Here is a 21934-nt window from a genome sequence, read left to right as displayed (position 1 = left end):
GGTCTCCTTCTTTTATCCGACCGACATGTCGAATGCTGGATGCATAACAATTTATTGTCCCATCTCAGAATTCACTGTCCGCATCCACGGACCCTCTTTCTCGCTTCCTTTCTTCTCTCTCTTCGTGCTCGCGGCGCCTGTAAGGCGCCCGTCGGCGAGAACATTTCCGACCGGACCGCAACGGGAATCGCTTCTGAGAGCGAGCGAGAGCGAATTGGCGCCGGGGCAATCGCGCCGGATAAACGCATCACCACTGTGCAAGTACGTCTCAAATTGCTAAGATCCGCGAATCTGCTCGACAGAGTACGCTCTTGATACGAAGCAAAGATAATGGCTCGCTCCCGTGAAATGAAATGTTTCGTTGCAGCCAGCGTGACGGTTAATAATTAGATAAGGTGATTGATTAACGAATCACTTTACGAATAATGATAGGGCATACGTGCCCATAAAATGCTGCGTTTTCGAGGGGAAGAGAGATGACGATGACGCAGGGGGAAGGGAGGAAGAATGCGGGATGCTGGTGGCTCACGGCGGATCCATCACGGCGCTTGAGCGAGACGCGCCGGTATGCGTGGGAGTTTGTGGCTTTCGATGACCAGGAAGTGGGTGTTCCCGCACCCCATAATTCAGCGCGCGCGCGTGTATTGCGTTCGCTCGCTCGTGGACCCGGGTCCGCTCGCAGACTGCGATCGGACCGGCCGCATTCGCGTCTCAAGTCGAGTCAGGTTGGATGAAGATGTCGGAGAAGATGACGCACCGAGAGCCAACGTGGAAAGATACAAATGCGCCCGTGCGAGCCCGCAGTTATAACAAATCGTTGGCCTGTATGTGAGCCACGGGAAGAGAGGTGGTTTCGTCAGAGGCACGCGAGTGCGTGCGTGCGTGAGTCTGACGAGATCACGCGCAATCTTCGGCGCCGTCACCTTCCGCGCGATCAACTCCCTCGCATGTGTTGCCGATCGGCTCGATTTAATCCGACGCTTTGGCAGATACACCGGCATCCCGATCTCTTTTATCTTTCCGATCGGCCGTCCAGCGATGCGTTACGTATCGTTTATTCTCAACGATTCTCAGTTTGTATTGATATCCAGAAGTTATTTCGTTCTATTCTTTCTTGAAATTTTAAAGGTAATTAAATAAGAGCCAATAGCTTCGAAGATTAAAGATTTTTATTACTACACGCAGAAAAATATCATTTTCTGCGTTAAGAAAAACGATTACTCAATTTTTAGTTTTCTTTTTTTTAAGTAACAGTGATCTTTACAAAGATTATTTTCTTGATAATAGTCTTAAAATACGTTCATTATTTATTTAAACAAATATAATATTTACTTGAAATAAACTTCTGTATACACATACAAAAATACATATTGTAAATTAATTGAATGTTACTTATTAAAATATTTCAAAGTTCATAATATATTCGCAAATCTATTATAAGTTTATCATAAGCATAAAATTTATACAAAAAATATTGTAAATCCTTATTAATTTAATACTTTCATTCAAAATATTAAAACAAAATTTTGATTTGCTTATCTTTTTTTTTTATACAATTTTATAATATTCGTCGAAGAAACAAATTTTTTCTTTTGGTATATGATAATGAATTAAACTTTGTGATTAGTATATTTTATGAGAATTTATACGATTTAGTATTTGCGTGAAATATCTTGCAAATTAAAAAAATAAGACAGAGAAGTTAAAAAATTCTATTAATTGAACATATGTAGTAGCTTCAAAAGTGTTATTTTTTAAGATTTAAGTTTATCTGAGTAATATTTGACTGATTTTATATCTATTTTTGAATAGTTTATTTTTTATTTAATAATACACAACCTTTTAAATACATTTATACAGTCGTTTTTTTATTTTTTCAAGAAATTAGGTTTTCTAAATTTTGTGACGAGTATATTTTAACATAATTATCAAGGAAAGATTCTTCAATAAAAAAAAATCTTTCCTGGATAATTATGTTAGAATATACATACTCATCATAACACTTAGAAAAACCATTACTAGAAGGAAAAAAAAGTAAATTGAAAAATCACTTTTCTTAGAGAAGTATAATGCAATAAAACTGATATCTTTCTGTGCATACTATTATTGGCAGATACAGGATTTCTACATTTTTTCCTGTTTTTATTCTTGCTTTCGTAAAATCATAAAATAAAATTCTTCATATAAATGTTTTTATATGAAGGTATATTAATGATAAAATAATTAAGCGTGCATAATTATTTTAGACATGATAGATATAAAATATTTAAACTGTTCCGCTACGTAGACTATATTTCAAAAATATATTGCACGATTGCACGTAGCGTACAGTTGATTCGGAGCATGCGAATGCCTGTGAGTGAAATCACGACTAATTGCAAAAGTGCCTGATCTAGATGATACCTGGTAAAAGCGGCAGGTATCGTTGACTTCCAACAGCTACCCGGATCGATTCTTGATTTATACCCTTGGTAACCGATCGATATTCGTGATCTCAAACGGGAATTAAAAATGTTCCGGCAGATAACAGCGAGCAGGAGTGGCAGAAAAGGAAGCGCACGGCCCGGACACAAGGCTGCGATCCGGTGCAAGTGAGGAAGAGACGAAGCTATTCTACGATCGGCTTCGGGACGCTTTCGAAGCCCGATTCGAACCGGCGGCTATCTATGATCGTGCTGGCAACCAATTACGTTTCCTGAACCGGAAAACATCGGGTCGGTATGTATTCCACGGAGGTGCACCCAGAGCCTCAAATTATAAATCAGACGATAACCCCGTCGGTTTTCTTCCTCCGACTCCGTTCCTCGTTTCCTCCCACCCTCTCTCGCTTTCTCTAATCTATCTATCTACCCATCTACCTCTCTCGCTCTCTCCTTCTCTCTCACTCGCTCTCTTTCTCCCTCTTTCTCCCTTTCCCAGTTCCGTGGCGTAGGAGAGAGAGGCTGCTTGCTTCTCGTGGCCGATCGCGAGGGCTTTTAAGCTCGTACATCACCGTGTGGGTTACGCCCCCCGTATTTGCTTAGTCGTGCAAACGGGGAGGCGCGGATAAGGGCCGAGATGAAACAATTAATAATCCCCACGAGGCCACGAAACACCAACACCATGGGCCAGATGTTTCAAGCTCCGTGACGTGCTCCTTCTTCTCCCTCGCTCCATGCCGTCTTCCTCCTCTTCGTCGCGTTTCTGCCGTTCTGCACCGAACGGTGCGATATATGCGATGTAAGCGAAACGAAAAGGACGGAAACGTTTACGCGCGATATTTAATACTTGTAATCGATGAAATAAATTACGCCGCATGATGAAACTTTCACAATCGCGGCTTTTCGCACGTTTGTTGCGAATTTTGTGTGGGCGCAGCTGCTTATTAATGGCAGAACTCACCGATTTACTACACTATTTGTTTATGATATATCCGAGAGAGTCGACAGTGCAAACGTGATAGAGGACGCGATGCAATTTATCGTACCCGGCCCTCATTGAAATGCCTTTTTTGTTACATCGGAAGGAAAATGCAAATGCGCGGAATTAACATAGACGCCGGTTTATATCTCAACACATCATCTACAGCTGCGCGCATTAAAAAATCACAAAAACAAAACGTGGCTCTAGCGCCTTGGGCTTAACGCCTTTCCGTCGCGCGGCTTCGCTCACTGCTGTTTTTAAGCCACGCGCAGCAAGAGCACGCGATACTGGCGTTTGAAAAATGATGCTACCGCGGGGTACACCTAAGCGTCTGCTCTCGGGATATCTTAATTATCGAGCAAAAATTAATTACCGTAACGCCCACCGCGGTCGTACGGCTGGACGAAGGCGGCGAGCGGCGAGGACTCTCCCGTAGGCCATTCGTGGGAGTGTAAGGTGACTCGCGCGTTGTCTCGCAAAAGACGCTACGAGATTTTCGGACTCGTTCCGCAGCTATCCGTCTTTCCGTCCGCGTTCTCCTCCACTTCCTTATTTCTCCGTCGAGGGAGATGCAGATGCGCCAATGTGCGCCAGTCTGCGAGTTAGAGTTCCTGTTTCGCAAGAAATCATTTCGTGACGCCTCACTCGTAAACTACTTATGTATCGCGCGATAAGTCGCGATTAACTTTCATCGCACGGCCTCATATTTTCCCGCCCGCGTTAAAACCAAGCCGTAGGCAACGCGAGAGAATTTATCTCGCCGGGATAGCGGGATGAGTGAGGCTAATCCCCGAATTATGCCGCGTGTATCGGAGGCGTTGCGCGGATCCGGAGGATAACGCACACGAGAATTATTATACACGAGCTCGACGCGCGTCGAGCGGGACGCTTTCGTGGAAGCGTATCGGCGCGATACCAGTGCGGCACGAAAGAGGAGAGTAACACGAGTAATTTCAACGATGGAAACGGGGCCCGACGCGGCGCGGCGCGGCGCGGCGCGGCGCTCGCGCGATCCCGGGTGGTGTGGGAGTCTCGGCTTTGGGTTCAAAGGTTCGCGATTATAACATTCCGGGCATGCCGTTTCGTGTGCATCAATTCGGTACGCCAGTTCCCTCTTTGCGGAGTTCCCTCTTCACAACGCCGCGTGCGCGAGCGCGAGTCTTCTCTCCCTCTTGCCCTTCTTGCCTGCCCTCGCGCCGCGCAGTTCGTTCCGGACGAACGCGAAGCCCCGTGGAAGCACATCACGCTTGTACCCTTCCCCTCCCCTTCCACCGCACTCTTATGCTCGTGCTCGAGAGAATGAGCGTGCGGCCTGATCCTTTCCAGGAAGGACCCGCTATCCGGGAATCGGTAAACGCTCTCACTTACTTTTCCTCGCCCCCTTTTCCCTTCCTTCCGTTACCCGATAATTCGTCAATTGCACAAAATTGTTTCTAGAATTGTATAAACATAGGATCGGTACACTGTTCCGTCAGTCCTATGTTAATTAATTGTTTGTTAGCTTGAAGCGCGTTTGCGATATTTCGAAATGAAATGCGAAATGAATAATGATTGAAGAGGAATATGTGTATTTTCTCTCTCTCTCTCTCTCTCTCTCTCTCTCTCTTAAATTACAAAGATATGATACGCAATTTATAGGGCGGCGAATCAGGTGTGTCGAATCCTTTTACGAAACGGAAAGCAAAGAGGTGTTAAATCACAACGTTAAGGCGCACGCCTTATGACGGGATTTCAAATCGACTTTATCTCATGAGAAATTGTGCGAATTGACATAAATCGAGATTGCAATTCCATGACGTCAACTGCATCTTATGTCCCGCGGTGGTGTACGTACGCTGTAAACTGGATCACCGCTGGATTTATAGCTGGCGTTGCGTTTTATCTAACAGCTTTATCGCTTCATTGTCTCACGGCGTTTTATTGAGTCGGTAATTTAAACGCTTGAGTAGGCGAGGTCGCCAACCACCGGCTTTGCTGTTGTCGACGGCAGCTGAAATTTGTGAACGCAATTCTATTCTATATCTATATATATAAAAATTGTGGATGAACGCGTTTACTAGCAAATTAAATCTGAATTGAAACAACTCTTTTTCTTTTTAGATTATTTGATTGAAAAAGAATTTATTATTTCTTCTTAGATTATTTTTGAAAAGAATTTCTGAAAGATATTTTTGTCAATTATTAATATCGCAACAATTTAGAAAAGAGTCTTCTGTCAATGATCATAAAACATTTGAAAAAGTACATACTGTTTTCTAACGTAAGCGTGCTCTTTGCGCGAAGGTCATTTTGCGCTTCCGCAGGAGTGGTGCAAGCGGACCATTCGAGGAAGAGCCCGGCTTTCTTCTCAGCCGCGGTTCGAACTTGCGGCAGCGCGGCTCGGTGATGGGCGCATAAATAACGCGGAAAATAGACGACAGCGACAAAGCTGGCGCTGATTTCGCTAGTAAACCCAGCGGCGCGCGAGCCGCGGCGATCGGCCGAACAGCCTACCGAGATGGATTTATGCCAGCGTCATTAGGGATTAATTATACGCCTTGTCAGGCAGCTGATGCCTGCTCTAGCGACCAGAGATGGCCCCGCTAAGAGCTGCTCCCATCGTGACCGCGGATAGAGACGGCTAGGAAAGAGAAGGAAGAACGGGAAGAAGGGAGAGAAAGAGGAACGGAGAAGACCTTTCCTTCGAGCCTTTCGTACGTGCCTATGCGATCTCCCTTCGTGATTTACACCTCGGCTAAACCGTACGCATCGAGAGCCGCTGCCGCGTGTGTACACGAATCTTGTACAAAGATGCGTCGTTATGTTGCGCCCGTTTGGGCCTCGCAATCGACGACGATTCCGCAGAAAACGCTACGATCCGTTACGCAACGCGCGTGCAATTATACGGTCGAGAATGTTTATTCCCCCAGCACCGTTAGAACATCCTTCTTAAGGGCTGTACAGGATGATTCTAAAGTAGATAAATCATGTCTTAGGCATTTATTCTGTTCACTTTGACGAATACGACTGATGTTACAGTTATGGAGGCAAAAAACGCTCTTTTCTCTTTCGATAAATTTTTTCTAAATTTTGATATCCTTGTGTTGAGCTGATAACAACATACAAATCGCAATGTGTGAGACAAAGATTTGCAAAATTATTCCAACTCATGAATAGAAAGAGACTTATTGAATGATGTATGTTAGGCAATCCGCGAACACCGGGGGGAAAGGTAAGGATACGCGGAGGACGTGTACCTGTAGGAGATGCGCACCGCGAAAGAGAGAAAGATATGAAAACGCACCCATAAGTGCGGCGCGTTCTAGACTCACGTACTTCCTTAATGCCGAATGCGCCATCCGCTTCCTTGCCATATAAGTTTCTATCAAAAGCCCGGATCGTACGTAATCCAGAAATCTGCCGCATGACCCCATGGGAATACGCGCTTGGTGAAACTCACGCACGTCCTCTCTCCCCCGCCTCCCTTTCTTCTCGGCGCGCGCGATGTGCCCGAGGGCCCACAAACGGGCGAAACTGCGGTTGACTCATCGCTTCTCGGTTATATCGAGATTAGCTCTCTTTGAGAAATTGAGGTCGTTCCTTTGACAAACGTTTGACGTGTCTAAGCCGCGCTTTGAAGATTAGCACGTGACTCTTACATCTCAATTTACTAAAAAAAAACATAAACTGGCACGTAGAATATTTTGAATTTTAGCTTTAACAATGAACGTTCTTATTAATGCGATTTTCTTATAAATCCAAAACTGATTATTTTATCGAAATATTGTAATACATTCGATTAGTGGAAAATATCTATTTTTGCGCTCATTGCCTTCAAGCGGAAATCATCAAGATATTCAAAGTCGATTTTCACGAATCATTTCTAATACTCATCTTCCTTGGCATTCCATTTCCTGAGAAAGTCAGTGATAGTTCGAATAATAAAATGACGCGTTTAAAATCATTCGCGGTTTCGCGTTCGCCAGGCTGCCGCGCGATCTGGTACCGCTCTGCGAGCGGTAAATCCTCCTCTTGACCCACTGTTTATGCAGCATGATTGATGACGTTGCATTAATATTTTCGTAGCAGGGACGGCACTCAGTGGCGATACGCAATGCGCACGAGAGCATGCGTCCATTCGTTACGTCCGCACGATAAAATATGTCTCACTCGGCCAGATTTATGACACGCCGGGTTCCGGATGTGTCTGCTCTGCTGCGAGCGTTGCGTAGACACGCCGTGCTCCGATATTTCGCATCGCTCGACGATAACAACTGATAACGTCGCCGCTTTCGAGCGTTGCGAGATAATCGTTTCGGCGATCGTCGCAAATCTCAGTGCTGATCGTTACTATTGCAACCTTTAATTATAGATTATTTGCCTAGTCAGATATCCTAGTTATGCTCTCGCCTGAGAAATTTCTTTGCGTTGCGTTTCTGGCATTTCCTCGCGGAAAACATTTAGCATTAACTTTCCAAATTTTCTCTCTCGATTCAGGCGAAAGTATCAAAGCTACAATATGACAGTGAAATTGATGTAGACAAGATCTCATCTGGTGATTACCATCGCAGCTGTGATTCTCAAGATTCTTGAGAATTTCTTTTACAAAACGATAATCTGAAATTTCCTCTTTTATGTCGAGTCTCGTAACGAGGAGGGATTATCTATGAGATATCTCTAAATCTTTTGGGAGTGACGTAAAGCTTACGACCTTTAACTTACTCCCGAATTTTTTTTTCATACGGTGTGGTCGGGGCGCGTCTAATAATTAAAACGCGATTAGCGACTACAGCCGGGACGTGTTTCAATAAATCAGTATACGGCGCCCTGCCCCTTTCTGACCGTCGCGAGCAGGACGTTCTCCTACGGCACGAAGGGACTGCGCTCTCTGCGTGCACGCACGCGCAACCTGTAATTACGTGTATTGCGGATCTCTCCCTCCTGTCTGCTTCCCTTTTACATCCGGTATCGCTTTTGCGGAAGGTATACGAGGTATTGGCGAAACGTCCCGTGGATTGCGGTTTCCTCGATCGATCTACCGATGAATCTATCGCGCAAGAATATGTTTCGCTTAATTTCCTATTAAATTAAGGCGATAAAGTAGCTATTTTTTCTCATGCTTGTACAAAATATTTCAGCGATGCCGTTCGCAGACTTTTGCATTTAAAAACCGAGGGCAATAAATTTCTTGGAACATACCCTTTAACCTTCTTAGCGTTCTCGTTTTATTTTTTTTTCGAGAGCCTACAGTTTCTTGGCATCAGGTAGGAAGTAATCGTGAGATGCAAGGTACACATAAAGATAGCTCGGGCGTCAACGGAACCCAGATTTTGGGATCACCCGGTACAGGTAGAAACACGGCAGGTGTAGCCTGCAGGCGATGAATCGCAAGCGAGCCTGAGCATTGCGTGGGCGCGTTTCTCAGGGTGGCTGCGATGCGTCACACGCGAATCGCGCGAGGAAAGAGACTCGACGGAGAAGCAGGAGGAGAAGTGCAATGAGACGAGGTACGAGACGGGGCAAGATGAGATGAGACAGGACAGAAGACGGGCCGAGAGAGAAATGAGGGACAAAGAAAGGGGGAGTGGGACACGCGTGAAGAGTGAGAGCGACGAGGAAGGGAGAGAGAAAGAGAGCGCGGCGTTTTATCGCGCTCCGAAAGGAAGAGAGGAGAGCGCACACACGCCGGTGCAGGACCTGTAGGCGAACTATGCTGGGTATCCAGGCTGAAGGTTGGGCAGCGAACTAACCAGCTGAGTAAAGCAGCCTGGGGTATATCCTGAGAACAATCGGACCTACCGACCAAGATCGGCGTGGGCGAGCCACCGGCGAAATATGCATTCCTAGCGAGTATCCCGCGCTAAAAGACTATTGCATTTACGTGCGCCACGCCGCGTTGAGCCAATAAATAACGGATGTTTAGCCGCTTCGCTCGCGGCGCGGATCGCGGATCGCGGATCCTGAGAGCGCCCTCGTCAGCCTCCGAGCCGAGCCGCGCGCCGCCGCGCCGTCACGTCGCTAACGAGATTCGGGCTCGCGGCAATCGTTTACCGCATCTCTCGTGTCCTGCTCCTCAAACGACAGATCGCATGCCTCCTTTTCTACCCGCACGTGCTGCAAACGATCTCGCTTTCGCCGCGCCAGTGACTAGAATTCGAGTGTTGCGGACGAGCGACGTACGTCGCCTTCCGACAATTCGCGGATTCCATTAAGCGCTCTGCCAAGTTTTACTCTACCGGTTCGAGCAGAAGAACGATGTCGTTAACGACGATGACGAGGATGTTGCCTAGGGTAGGAGAAGAAAGAGGACGAAAATGTTGCCGGGGAATAATAGGCCGGATTTGCGGTCACTAGAGTTGCCAGGTTTGCGGATGTGCCAGCCGTGTCGTGGGCATCATCGAGAGAAGCTCGAGCTTGTTGAATTGTCGTCATGAGAAACGCGGAGATTGCCGAAACCCGCAGTTTAAATTAGAAGCGTACAAACTACAAATTGAGATTGTAAATTGCCTCGCGGTATACTTACGTATCTTGAGATCGGGGGACGATCTCCGGCTTAGTACAGATAAACTGTTATTTGGAAACAGAAACTTTTTTTTACTATTTAATTGTTTCTTATGCTTCTTATGTCGTAAAAATAGCTAGATTATGTTCGACAGAACCGTAACAGTCGCCGTTCTATTTTGTGAAGAGTGAGAAAATAAGAGAAGTGTGTTTTTACGACGTTTCTCTCTCTCTCCCTCTTTTTCTCCTGTCTCGTTGAAAAATCAGTATCCTTCGAACCGGATCGTAATTAAGCGCCCATCACTTTCGGCGTTTCGGCGGAGTTCCTTTTTATTTCGCCGAATCATTCGCGCTCTCGTCCGCGCGGGACTCTCTTGCCTCTAACGACGATGGATCTTCAACTTTCTAAACGTGGGCCACCGCGCCGCGATTACCGAAACCAGTCATTTCGGCGTCATGCTCCTGCGATATCGATAATACTCTTTTGCTATTTAATGAAACCTCACTAGCTTTTCTAATGATGGTCACGTGCAATTTCTCCGAGGAGTGTCGAGAGATCGGGTCGGCAGGTTGTGAGAAAAAAGGCGGGCACGGCGGACACAGGTTCGAGTAAGAAGACGAAAAGGAGGATCTTTGAAAAAAAAGTGAGCGGACCCCGAAAACGGAAACATGTTAGTGGACGCTCGATTAAGTACGAGGACACTCTACCTATTATTTATCATTAGTTTTCAGGTGTCTTAAAACTATTCAATTTCTGGCACCGTGCGAACGAACGTGTCTCTCAAGTAATCAACAGCTCTTCACAGCTCAAATAGCTTTTTTTTTTTACTAAGATATAAATGCGGACAATAAGTGGTTGCTCTTATGGGTTATCTCGTACAAATTGACTTTCTTTCAAATTATTACTCACGAAATTTATAAGTCGAAAGTAGTCTTACGTATGCCGTTCTACTCCTTACTTGCGACGAGGAAATTCGATAAAGCGTTACATATCCATCTTATCGAGGACATAATTATATCTCTTACATAGAATAGTTTTGTAACGGAAGCTTGCCGCGCAAACGTTTGTGCAAACGACACTTAACAGTGCGGCGAATAAATTGTAGGCAATTAATCTTGAAACAGACGGCTGGATTATTAACAAAGTTTAAGCGACTTGTAGATCGGCTGTCCTTTTCGTTCTCGCGCGCGCTTTCTCGCTTGCCCCTCTTCATTCGCTACAATTCCTCTTATTCTCCGGTCATTTATTCATCACGGAGTTGTATGTGCGACAATTACAACAGTCTGTTAAAAGCGATGGAAAGATTCATGCGAGACTAAACGGTCACCGATTCTCGCGGAATACGTCGGAGAGGCACACACGTGCTTGACACTTTAAAACCTTGACATTAAGGTGATGAAGAAACTTTGCATACGATTTTTCGAGTAGTTTTTTATGACATTGCGAAACTGAATCCAGCATATTTTTTTTTCTCTTTTAAATTAAATCTCCGCCTTCAGAAAAAAAATTTTATTTTTTTTTTAGAGGTTGGCAATTAATTTTGTATGGAAAATTATTTATTATATTGTCACGAAGAAGAGATATATCGACGTGTTTATTTAAAGTCAGATTTATAAAGCGAGCTTCGTCGATACATTGCGAAATATCGAGGCACACGTGCGGATTCTAATTTCCTCGTGTAAATCGCCGATAATACATGACGTCATCCGGTTCATAGTGCTGATTGGGTGCGAGAATTGGAGCCCGCCAATTACCAGGTGACCCGAGTGCGATTTATGGGGTCGGCCGTAACTCATGCCAGTTCTCGCACTCCCCCTCGCTGAGCCCTCTTATTCCATAACTCGGCACCCCGTAACGCTAGGACGGCGCTATAGATAGACGGCCGATGCATAAGTATAACTGAAAGCCGGCGATCCGAGCGCGACGTAGGATTTATTACGTATAGCTCGAAGATCGGTATATCGTGCCACGTCTCGATGACACGCTAACATAAATTAATTACACAGATTTAATAAGGCGCTCGGATAATGTGAAAACCGCCTCGTATCGAGCGCTTAGTATAGTTTATGGTATTCAATTCTGTTCCAAGAGGTAACAACAACCATCAGCTTATTTAGGATTGTAACGCAACAGATTAATTACGGCTTCTCATATTACGGATATCTCTGTTCCGCGATGGAATTAGGAGACAATGAGATTTGCATCTTCACCTGAGAGCTTTCACCTGTCACGAGGACGTGACTTTGTTGTGTCGCGGCGCGTCATTTGCACAAACCTGATGGCTCAATAAGATAACTCGTTGGATAATACAATTTCGCTGGGCCGCTTTCAGCGGGAAGCGCGAGCATAACAACGATAACCTCTCTCGCGACGCGGCTGACTTCCGCGTCGATTCGTTACGTAAATCGTAGCAGCCCGGGTACGATCGATTGTTTGTGCCGCGGGACAAGCACCGAGAGGCCGTTTCCGGCTGGCGGTATCATCACCACCGGAGCACGCCGCCGCGGCGTATCATTCATCGTGGCACGAACCGTGGCGACTCGGCATATTTCGCGGGGCCTATAATATCGGTGTTGCTCGACGAGGAGGAATATCCCTCTGCAATTCGGATTGGCTTCGTGGCCGATCTCGCGATGAACACGCCATCAACCTCCCGATCCCAAAGTAGGCTCTAATAAGCGCCGCGATATCTCGCTTCTGCTCCGCTTGCTCCGGGGAAAACGCGGCACGAGCGACAATCGACCACCGAATAGAAAGTGCGAGTCGTGGCCAGGCTGCTCTCTTGGTCGTGCGGGTCCAACAATAGGTTTCGTATCCCGAAGACCAGGCGAGAAAACAACTCACGCCTGCAGTGTTACAACTCGATAATGCAAAATTTATTCTCGAGAGAATCATCATATATTTTCTGTTGAACGAAGCTTTCTTAGAATATCGTCTCTCCTCTAATAGGAGATATCATAAAAATGTCCTTTGAAATTTATATTTAATACATTTTATGTAAATTTTACAATTAATTATGAAATGAAAACACTCTCTGCAGCAACAAAAGATCAGCGATAATTCCTTCCAACTTTCAACCCAGTTTTCTATCATCGTCGAAAAATTCTAACGAATCTGTAATAAAATGTAATGAATTATAACTATGCTGGATGGGGCTCTCTTATGGTGTCGGGTTTACGACCTGCATCTCCAGGTACATGGTCGTTAGTCGACCGTCTTTATGACAAAGTTGTCAAGCTCATTCCGTTAAATGAGTTCAGTCGACCCACGATGGAACGGTCCAGCGTTAAACTCTTTCCGCAAGAACGTGAGCAAAACTGGTTCCCGATAACGGACTATCGTGGTAGACCTATTTGCCCCTTAATCGAGTACCGATTACCTTATCGAGTTGATAGATACATCGTAAATTGCTAATATGTTTCTGACGGTCGATTTAAAATCACATTTTATCGCATGATCACTATTTATCACTACATAAAACGTGTGTAAATATTAATTTGGAATAAACCAGTATCAGTATACTTGGGATAACGATCGCGTGTGAAACACATTCACTTGGACTTTGTCCTAGCTCTATCAACGCTAAATTTTTACGCGACAGATTTTCACAAATCACAGCATCTTCACAGACGCACACTTGCTCGTTACTTACAACACTTTGCACGTTTTTTAATTTCAAGTTTTAACTTTAATAATATTTCGACAATCTTACATGTCTTGTATAAAATTAGCAATAAAGTCGAATTACAATCATGTTACATACAGGCACGCATGTAGTATTTGGAATAAAAAAAATACCTATCGATAAAACTCGAGGAACACATCTTAAACAAGTAATAACTGTACGCTTTAACTTACGCCCATGTTCGGATCACAGTTAAATTTTCTCATAGCGGATATAGGCGTAGCGGCTGAGGCGAGCTTTAGGGTAAAGCCTGTCGGCTAAGATACGTACGCGGGAGTGTCTCGCGCGAGGGAGAGCATTTTTGCCGTTGGTACGAGTTTACAGGTTGCGCGAGGCGATGTGCGCGCGATCGGCTTGCCTGCTCGGGCTCGGTGACCGAGGGCACCCCCGGGTCCCCGCGGGCTCCGTTGCCGGGCCCTACGAGCACCTCCGCCCTCCCACTAGCCCCTGGCCTGCGTTGCATCGCGTTGCATCGCGTTGCGGTGCATGGCGTCCTCGTGTGGGCGAAGGGTCACAGGTCGCAGACACACCAAGGTGGTTCTCAACGTCGGAAGTCCCTGTTCGCGGATTAACGTCGTTCTGAAAAATGTAAAAACACTCCTTCGTCGAGAAAGGAGTCTAATCAAATTTCAATCTACCGTAGATATCTATACGTATCAGCGAGCTGGTGAAAAAGATCGTTCGTTGTGTTTTTAGAATTTTCCGTGGTACACCATCGATTTTGAGCACCACGATCTTCCGCCCGCGCCGGTTCTCAGCATGGGTGGAGGACCTCGCCCGAAGGATATACCAGAAAAAAATGAAAGAGAGAAGACGAGTAAGGGAGGAAAAGAGAGAGAGAGAGAGCCTCGAAGGGCGAGAGAACGACGAAAATTGTAATCTTTCTGCACCGCGGAATCGCGAGGGGACAATCGCATCTTGCACCTACCAGTTCGATGACAATATCGCGTGGATATTTTGTTCACGGTTGGCGACGCGACGCCGTCATATAAAATGGCATAACGGGTAAGAGTGTTTGTTGTACACGCGGGGAAACCTCTCTCAGACCCGTGGGGTCACGAGAAAACCGATGTGGTTCAAGCACGGTTCGAGGCGATCATCCACGATAGAGAACTTGTAACCTCTCTCGTGCTAAGAGTCGCGTGCGTTTGAACGGCTCTTATTAATGTCCGGCTTCTTTCCGTTGCTTTATAGGCGCATTAATGATAATTATTATTAGCGATTCGCGGCTTATACGGTTGTCATCCGTTGGCCTTGCTTTATGGATATGGGGACACATCGATGTTAGTTAAGGTCGTCGATCATCCGAATAAGTCAGGCCGGTCGCGCGCTTCGCTACTCACCACGGAAAGGATCATCGCGGAGGAATTTTAAGATTCCGTGAGCACATCGGAGGGAACCAATACAGGCCCGTACACGGAAAGTTATGGCGCAAGCGGTTGCGAGGTACCTCGCGCGAGGGGCTCCTGTCCTCTCGTGCGAAAGGTCACGTACGAAGGAACTGACCACCCTCCCCACACATCCTTCTTCCTCGACCTTCTCTCCCTCTGTATCGTTCCTACCGCGTCCCTTACCTCGGGCCCTCGTCCGCCACCATCTCGAGGGAGCAACCCCGGCGAAGACTCGGAAAGCAGATAGAAATCTCGGGGCGGGTCTAGCAAATTGAAAAATTATGCCGACGCGTATACGCGACGTGTTTTTGGCGAAGATGCGAGACAATGGGATCTCCAGATAAAAAAAGCTGAGGATCGTTCAAAAGGGTAACGCCGTCACGGTACGGCGCTTATATATGTGCGCGGATACGCGTATATCTGCGCCGATCTACGGAAAGGTGCAGCGCGCACGAGCTTGATGACCGACGTGCTCATGCATAAATACGTCAACGTTGCTTATCTCCGATCTGCATCTCGAGCTCCTTGCGTGTCAGTGACGTTGGATTCCAGATCGATATTCCGACTTATCCGCCTTCGCGTTTTCATCGAGCATTATTATGCCATTAGTGGCGCGTAAGCATTTATTTCACGTCGGCGGCAAGAGCTAGGCACGCGTCTCTCCTGGAAAACACGGAGTCTTCTCGAGATTCTATTTTTCTTCCGTCATTACGGTTGCGCGGCGAGTCGCGCGTTTTTAGATCTCTCCCGACACGCCGAGTGTCGAGCGATACTCTCGCAGCCGCAAGAAAGTCGAGATGAGAGACGATAGCTATGAATCGCCGGTTACCGGCCGCCGACTATTCTGATTTTCCGGAATTGTCGGACGAGTCTGCCTCGATGCCCGTGATCCGTCCATTCGTTACCGTTTAGAGCTACGCTAGGTGCTCGTAAACTCTCATCAGAGAGATCGAATCGGCCGCGCTTGATGCTGCACGTGGAAGAAGTGGTACTGGAAGCGGCGGGTTAATTCGCGAGTGATGAGCTGCCCGGAGTGACTCCCTTTCTCACTCTTCGCCGGTCTCGCTCCCTTTCCCTCGGCTGCCTCCGCACTTCCTCTCCCTCTTGTTCTCGTCCTGTTCTCTTCCTTCCATGGTTGACCACACTCGTCTACTCGTACGTACGTACGTATGTAGGTACGTACGTACTTACGTAGCCTGTATCATGTCTGCGGACTCGGTGGGTTCCCACGGACGGGACCGGGAGGAGTTCTTTCGAGTTTGAAAACACGGCAATCAGTGTAACTGCTTCTGGCGAGAAGGTACTATGTCTATACGTGCATATTATATATTCGTATGCACACGCCCATATGTATATAGTTATACACACATGTGTTTCGTGCCACCAAATGCATCGTGCCGTCAACCTTTTTCTTCCACAGCAACAAAACAAGTTGCATCTAAGTCTGGATTGTTTCGCATTTAGTGAGCCTATTCGTCATGAGAGCTACGATGAAGTAGCATAGCACACTGTGAGCCCCGTAACGGCAATATTATACACTACAGCCTACAGAGAAGATTGATACGCGATGCATGATACGTCAGTTTGATTACTAATAAGATGCATTTCAGTACCCGGCCTGAGAAGATTCACCGTGAAATCTCTCGCTGACTTCCGCATCGTATTTACAATATATGATGTCGTAATATAATCATCTTATTAGTGGCTCAATGTACCGCGTCATTGTTTCGACCATCTTCTATAACTAATATCACGAGAATCCATCCTTCCTCCATTCGTTTTCGATTTCGTCTCGCACCTTCCTCAGCACTTTCTCGCATAATTTCTCGCGGAACCGCGGGAATCGACGCCGGAAGTCCGATCAAGCGCGAGGCGCCGCCGGGTGATTCATATGATGCGTAAACTCGCGAGAATCGGCGGGCGACCGGTCCACGTCGATTCTCTCACGCTTGCACGTTACACGGATGACTAACTCTTCGAGCTCCGCTATCGACGCAACGCGCTGTTGGGTCTTGCACAGCACAACTAGTCCCGGCGAAATCAAAACAGAGTTCATACGCGTGGGTGCGCGTACCGTGGGTGCGCGTACCTTGTGAAGGAAACGAGTGGACGTGTTGTGATAATTATTCCATGTCCGGTTTGGCAGCGCGGTATATCTACGAGCTCGAGCCGCGTAAGCAAGTAGGTAAATTAAGCGAGCGAGCACCATTTATACAATGTAGACCGGCCGCGCGTGTCACACGATCGATATCGGCGGCGGTCGATCGTATCAGATCGGTACGTGGGCGTAAGGCGATAAGGCGAGAGAACCAACTCGTATGTTTCCGCTATCCACAAAGCGGCTGCTGCCGCCGCCTCGTCGAGCGTAAGTAATACTTCCTGCGCCATACTTTCGCTCGCCGAACGGACGTGAGCGCGAACGCGAACGCGCTCGATCTCTTAATTGATAGGTGACGAGCGAAAGGGCGCGCGTGTGAATCACGCTCCGGACTCCGGACGCGTTCGCAGTTTATGTAAGTCTCTCGAGGCAGATCGCACGTGGGTGTGTGATGTTTTTAATTATTTCTCGACGTGCATCCCGAAACGGGACGTAAGGATAATTCGTAGAACGTTTCATGAATTCCGTCTGACAGACAAGTGGTTGATTAAATTCAATAAAATTGCGTAGCGTTATTATAAAAGTAGGGTAATAGAATCTCTTTACGGTTACGTAACTACGGATTATTAACAAAAATTTGATTTTTCTCCTGTTAAGGATAGACAGCATTTAATTAAACTATTCACCCATATGTAACACGATTTTGCGTGGAATAATAAATTTTATAAATTGCTTAATTACACTAGTCACTCTTTCTCTCTTTCTCTCTTTCTCCCTTTCTCTCGGACCGTGCGAAACACGCCTTGCATAAGGATCCAGACACGTCGGGCAATTTAAATCCCGCTAATTGACAAGTACGCCCGAGCGAGCGAGCGCGCGGATATGAGTTTGTACGCTCCGCGGTGGGGCGCGCGAGAAACGAGGCGGATACGATATCAAGTTATGTGCTTGCGATGCCGATGACGGGTCCGCGAGTTGGACCTACGGAGAAGCGGTGGCGAAATAAAACGTAATATGAGCGAACCCGCGAGTCGACGCGCACGTAGGTAAACGATCGTTTGTCCTCCCACCGGCCGATTGTCGTCTCTCCGGCCGTTGCATCCTCGCCGCAAAGGCAGCGACGACTCTCGCTCGGATGGAGGTGGCAGTGGAGGTGGAGACGAAGGTGGGTGCCCTCGTGTGTTGAGTAATTGGAACACGACCTCCGTCAACCCCCGCCGGCCCTAAATGGCCAGCGGAAACGAGTGTGCACCACCGTGGAGGAAGCTACCGCCGTGCCGGCTCTCTTGCGCAACCGCATACAGATGCAATCTTCTCGAATGCAGCGCGTGCAGTCGCACCGTGCGCCGCGGTAAACGCGCGCCCCGGCGCGGCGCGGCGCGGATCTCTTCGCTCGCGGTGCGCGTTGGACGGCACTCACTTTATTGTCCTCCCACGACGATCCCATGCTAATTCAACGAGAAACATCGCGCGTGGATGATATCGGAAATAGCGAAGGAGTGTCGCGACGTATTGCGAGCAATTTGCCGTCGTCCCGGCCGTTGTCTCGCGCCCGACCGTTTCTTCTCCAACTCACAGTCCAGTCGAATGCTAACGGATCGCCATTTATGCGACGCAGGTGATTAAGATTTCACAACGTAAGGCTTCTCGGAATGCTTCTCGTTTAAAAGAAGCTGCAAACCTGATATGCTGTAAACGATATTACGACGCATTAACTTATCGCTTCTGCGAGAACTGTCGGTAACGTTCAGCGACGTGATCGACGGCAAAATGAGTTTTTGAGAACAGTTTTGGGACATTCCGACGCCGATATTTCCTTCTTAATCGCCGCGTTTGAAACAGCTCATTCCGGCCGGCGGGCCGCGGATAAACGTACAGGGGCAATAAAAATGTGTGAAAGTTGCGTGGACGAATAAGTAATCATTAACGGATCCAATTCATACGCTGAAAAATATTGGCAATAAAGTGTCGTGTTACGTCAATTCTTAACGATTATCCTTACTTGGTCGGCTTTATCCCCCGGCGAGGAAGAGAGAGAGAGAGAGAGAGAGAGAGAGAGAGAGAGAGAGGACCGTCGTATCAACCATAAATTATCTCCTCGATAACGTTGAAATGCCGATAAACAAAAGATGACATTTACGGATGTGCTTTTCGGAGCATAAAATTTTTTTGACGAAACAAACAAAGTAGCGCGACAGTCTTCAGGATATAAACGCACGGCGGTATGAGAATTTCGTGAGAGAAGTCGTCAGAGCGTTTCGACCCATAAACATAACGAGGCACCAGGATGCTCGTATGAGCATGAATACAACGGCAGAGAATCGCCCACGTTGCTTACAGCCACGATCAAGGAACAATGTATAACAGTTTCTTCACGGCTGTCGCGTCAAATCAAGGATTACTCATCTGCCGGGAACGAGCCGGATTTAGCGCCGGACGAGCGTCGTCTCCGTCAAGCCTCTCGTTCTCTCGCGCCGGTTTTTATTATCATTTATTCGCGGGTCTATTACGACGGTTTCATAATCCCGTATAGGAACCAAAAGCGGACCGACCTTTGCACGCATTACGTAATACCCCTTAATGCAACAAGCGCTGCGCTATTCAACGCGTCACGTAAATTCGCATACATAAATTTGAAATAGTATAACTCCGATTTTGTTGTATTGTCAGATCGTATGCGAGGTTTCTTCGAACGCGGAAGTATAATTCATTCAGGCACGCACGCACACACACACACACACCTTCGGACGTGTAGGCACTATGACGCATATTCGTAATCTACATCTACATCTAAAGCGCGCCTGTCTGGCCCACATTATTTAGCCAACGAGAGATCTGACGCAGATACTTGACTTGACTCGGATTAGGTGTAAACTGTGACAGACTTGCGTACGCATGTCATTAAGTTGTGTGACGTTGACTTTCGCCGAGACATTATGACTTTTTATTACGTAAAAATTCTTGGTCTATTAACTGCTATTAGCCTTAAAAATGACAAGCTAAAATTCGTCACGCATATCGATCATGCGAAAAAGTCATACGCCTTGTGCTCTGCGTAGGAATCGCGCGCGCGCGCACACGAAACTTTCATCCCAATTATGTCAGAGAATATCGTGTCGAAACTTCATGCAAACGTTAAAAAAAAAAAAAACATCTTACATACTTGCGGCGAGACTCGGTTTGGGAATTCACCGACCACGACCACCCGCCGGCGACTGCCGATCGCGTCGACCTGTTTCCAACGCGTGTTAAGGATCCATGAGGAAGGTATCGTTTGCGGATTGACGTTCGCCGACCTTCCTCGAGATGCGTATCTGGCAACGAGAGTGGTCCACACGCAGGTCGCGGCGGACTGCTGCGGGGTTTGCGCGGGGGTAACTCAATTTGTAGTTACAAACGAGCATAATATGATAATGTCCCGTGGCCGGGCCGCGATATACAGCCGGACCTTCGCCGCTTTGTTGGTCGAGGCTCGCCACGGGCACCCTCCCCAGCTGCGTCGTGTCATTTGTTCACGTCTGTCAATACGTCACCGATAGGTATACCGATCCCTCGCTGCTCGCCAGGATACTCACCGAGGCTAAAACTCCTCGCGCGTGCGACCGGGACCGCGCGAGATCGCAAACAATGCACAAAACTGCTGGGATATACCGGTGCCCTTGCAGTTTTTTGCGAATTGGCGAATGTACAGCCCGCTTTGCGTTTGCACCATCCTTTTGATGTGCTACTAAAATAATATGACGCCTACGCTAAATTTATATGATATATTGCCTCGACATATGATGAATCCGAGAAATCTTTTCTTATGTAAAATACATTTTTTTGTTGTTGAGAGATTGATGAAAGAAACTACATTTAAATATTACACATGCATTTAAACATACGCTGTAACGTCAGAGAGGCACGTAAATACTATTTTTTAAATTTAAACATTTTATCCTGTTTCTTCCTACAAGATTTTACGGAAAAAGTGCGCAATTTACTATATCGATATCTCAAAAAGATATCGTTGATGATTTCACGGTTCTTCTCTCCATGTGAAGAAGACAAATGGACATTTACCATAGCAGAAGGTTGCAACGTTTTGCGCCCGAGATGAAGGAATAATACTTGGCACGTACTGCTACACTTTATTTGGAGTTACGAGGCGCATCGGGTGGTTAAATGATTCGTAATACACCTCGGGTACTACTATCTGCTTCTTGTTGTTCTCTCGGCTCTCTTCACGATTTCTCCGGCGAAAGATGCCGACGGCTCTCGAGTACGCGTGATTTAAGGCGCATCGTAAATAGATAATAATAAATCGGCATCGTGGGGCTCATTTGCTTCGGGACCAATTTGTTAGGATCGTTCGCCCTCGCGACCCGAATATATACACCTACGACGCCGCGGGGCTATTTTTCATACGCCAAACCGCTGATTTATTTTGGCACGAACGAACGCCGCCGTGCCGCGAGCGGATTATGTGAATTTGCTTATACACGGTATTTGTGTATCTTGTCCGGGTTTGAAGCGCCGACGACCAAAAGTTCCGTGGAAAGTTCGATACATTTATCTATTTAGACTAGAAAGAATATGCATGATTAGCGTACTCTTTTCCTATTCTCTAAATCAGAATCAGTATATCATTTACTGATTTACGATGCTATAATTGTAATGTGACTATATTCATTGTCTTTCGGTGATTTCGATTAAGAAAGGGTACTGTCATTGACCGTGACTCTCATCGAGAATTACTGTATCATCATTAAAAGACAATGCATATATCATTGATTGATATAGTTGTAAGTATGTCACTGAAATAAGATTTCAATGGTACCGATTTAATAAAAAATAACACAATTTAAGCATTCATTTATATTCTCTTTCTACTTAAT

The 21934-nt window shown here is 46.6% G+C and overlaps 1 protein-coding gene across 3 annotated transcripts in view; it reads left to right on the top strand.

The window, feature by feature from the left end:
* The window catches only part of LOC105196935, a 139530-nt gene that overhangs the window by 76463 nt on the left and 41133 nt on the right, over positions 1–21934 (top strand). For 2 of the 3 annotated variants that reach the window (XR_005575492.1, XR_850789.3), the window contains exon 5: positions 2524–2718. Coding sequence is in view for 1 of the 3 variants with exons in the window: in XM_039453230.1 (XP_039309164.1) it covers positions 2524–2595 (72 nt within the window). In the remaining 2 variants the exon portion in view is untranslated. Of the gene's footprint in view, positions 1–2523; positions 2773–21934 lie in introns of those variants that run through there. The other variant, XM_039453230.1, reaches the window with a different exon arrangement.

Source organism: Solenopsis invicta, chromosome 8 (assembly GCF_016802725.1).
Source record: "Solenopsis invicta isolate M01_SB chromosome 8, UNIL_Sinv_3.0, whole genome shotgun sequence".
NCBI classification, from domain to species: domain Eukaryota; kingdom Metazoa; phylum Arthropoda; class Insecta; order Hymenoptera; family Formicidae; genus Solenopsis; species Solenopsis invicta.
The sequence above is the reverse complement of the archived record's forward strand: the minus strand, read 5'-3'. Positions and strand labels throughout refer to the sequence as shown.